At 40.4% G+C, this 2,547-nt stretch overlaps 1 protein-coding gene across 1 annotated transcript; it reads right to left on the bottom strand.

Annotated features, from left to right (window-relative positions):
- On the bottom strand, positions 1-470 carry LOC307176184 (protein yippee-like 5; the record flags this gene model as incomplete). The annotated part of the gene is given in 2 exon segments (XM_079902051.1): positions 1-333; positions 339-470. Coding segments are annotated over 2 exon segments (372 nt in total). The 3' UTR covers positions 1-93.
- Between the last annotated feature and the right edge of the window lie 2,077 nt (positions 471-2,547).

The following is a 2,547-nucleotide window of genomic DNA, read 5'->3' as shown; positions in this document are numbered from 1 at the left end:
TCTTACACTGATGCTAAGGTGACAATGTATGTAAGTGGACTTTTGTTTTCAGTGAAGAAGACCTGGGAAAAAGATGGATTTATCTCTTTTTCTTCAAGAGTTATCAGATGGTGCATGCTCCCCAAAGCCCTCACTTTCTCGAACTAGAGCACTTTCTAGGAACACACGGCCTTCCTTATAACGCTGGGTGTCTTCAGTGGCAAACTCATAGATCCATCCCAGTTTGCTATTGTAGTTTTTGCAGCTCACATCTCGAACCATGTGGCAGCCAGTGAGCATGACCCGGTCTTGAACTTCACTGTACTGCAGGTTAACTACCTTGTTAAAAGGTAGTTAAAAAGAAATGCTCTGCCAGTGGCGCCTGTGAATTGAGTGGAGATGAGTTCTGAGTGGTTGGTCGGGATTGTATCGCAGTTTGCACAGGAAAACAGATGGGTACCACCGATATGATCAAGGAAAATCCTGCCCATTTTTATAGTTGAAGTTCTAAAAACCCCGAGCAGCTGAGATCCAAGGCCACCAGCGGCTCTTCGGTCTTCGGCTGAGATGAAGCCTCAAAGCCATTGTTACTTTCATGAGTGGCAAGTTGCAAAGAGATGCGTTGAATTGGTTATAATAAAATTTCTGCCAGAAGAAGCTCTGTGTAAGGCTCCATTCATGTAAAAACTCCTGCCCACGCCAGAGAAGATGCCTGAATGCTATGTCATTGTCAGCGGCAAGTGGAGAAGAGAAACCTCTGCAGGCAGAGGTCACCAAGTTGTCATTATCTTTGAAATTCCTAAATTTTTTCTGACCGCCAACATCATCATCATCTAAATAAAAGTTGACTCACCCAACACTTCTTTTTTTTAACATATATATATTCTTTTTCATATTCTTTTCCATTATGATTTGTCACGGAATATTGAATATAGTTCCCTGTGCTATAAGTAGGATCTTGTTGTTTATCCATTCTGCACACAATAGTTTGTCTCTGTTAATCCCAAACTCCCATTCTTTTCCTCCCCTCCCCCCTACCTTGGCAACCACAAGTCTGTTCTCTATGTCTGTGAGTCTGTTTTTTTCCATAGATACATTGATTTGCATTGTATTTTAGATTCCACATATACGTGCTATCATATGGTATTTGTCTTTCTCTCTCTGAATTACTTCACTTAGTATGAAAATCTCTAGGTCCATCCATGTTGCTGCAAATGGCATTATTTCATTCTTTTTTTATGGCTGAGTAGTATTCCATTGTACATATGTACCCCATCTTCTTTATCCATTCATCTGTCAATGGACATTTAGGTTGTTTCCATGTCTTGGCTATTGTGAATTGTGCTGCTGTGAACATAGAGGTACATGTATCTTTTCAAATTATAGTTTTGTCTGGGTAAATGCCTAAGAGTGGGATTGCTGGATCGTGTGGCAACTCTATTTTTAGTTTTTTGAGGAACCTCCATATTGTTTTCCATAGTTCACCCAACACTTCTTAGCAACAACAACGACAAAATGATTAAGCCTGGGGAGTGGGGCTAAACCGGGAAGGCTCATTTCTTCTGATTTCTAACATCATCACCATTTCAGTGAAAGTTAGCCCAGCAAACACCTCTCCAAAGAAATGCATAAGCTTGGGGGTGGAGAGTGGGGAGAGAGGGATTAAAATGAAAGGGGTTGTAGAGAAAGAAAGGAGTGTTCGTGGTGCATCCAGCCCAGCGGAGTCCATTCACTGGCTGACAGATGACAGAACAGCTCTATTTTCTCTTAAGATCTTTTGAATGCGAAACATTATTTTGTATAATTTTTGGCAAAATTCCATTATAACAAATAACTGGCATATCCCATTGGACTTAAGGTGGGATGTTAGCTCTGGAAGGACAGTGGAAAGGGGCTACGTGCTCTGTGTCTGCTTCTGAGGGACCCGATGCTAAGAGCAACGTTGATGGAAAAAAAATGCCACCATGTCTTATACTGTAAGCCTGCAATCAAACCAAAGTAACTAAAAGAGAAAAAACAATAGGCTAACAGTAATTCACTTACAACCTCTCTTTTTTTCTTTCGTAAAGTTTTTTTTTTTTCTCATCACTGAGTTTTCCCCCTTTTCATCCTTACCGCTCCACAGGACTATGTTGAAAATAAATTTAGGCAGGATTCACATTCTATTTTCAGAATCTCCAGATGTTTTCAACAAGGTAGTACAAAGTGATAAAATGCTAGTACTAAGTGTTTCAAAAGGAAAGGTCGTGTGAAGAAAAATTGTACAGTATTTCCCCAACCCTTAGACGCTCTTACTTTGGACAACAAAGGGAAGAAGGGAGGGGTAACCTCTGTTAAAATCCTACTGTGTGTCAGACACCTGTGCTGACTGCTTTATAAGCACTGTGTTATCTCATTTTCATGAAAACTCTGCAAGGTAGAGATTGTTATTCCTTTTCATTAATGAAGAGCCTGATACCCAAAGGTGATGAAAATCACAAGGTCACAGGGGATGGAGCTGGGTTTAAACCCAAGTCTACATGGTTTCAAAGACTTTACTTCTCCATGGTATCATTATACACCCAAGAG

The sequence above is a fragment of the Stenella coeruleoalba genome (genome assembly GCF_951394435.1).
Source record: "Stenella coeruleoalba genome assembly, chromosome: 17".
Classification (NCBI taxonomy): domain Eukaryota; kingdom Metazoa; phylum Chordata; class Mammalia; order Artiodactyla; family Delphinidae; genus Stenella; species Stenella coeruleoalba.
The sequence above is the reverse complement of the archived record's forward strand: the minus strand, read 5'-3'. Positions and strand labels throughout refer to the sequence as shown.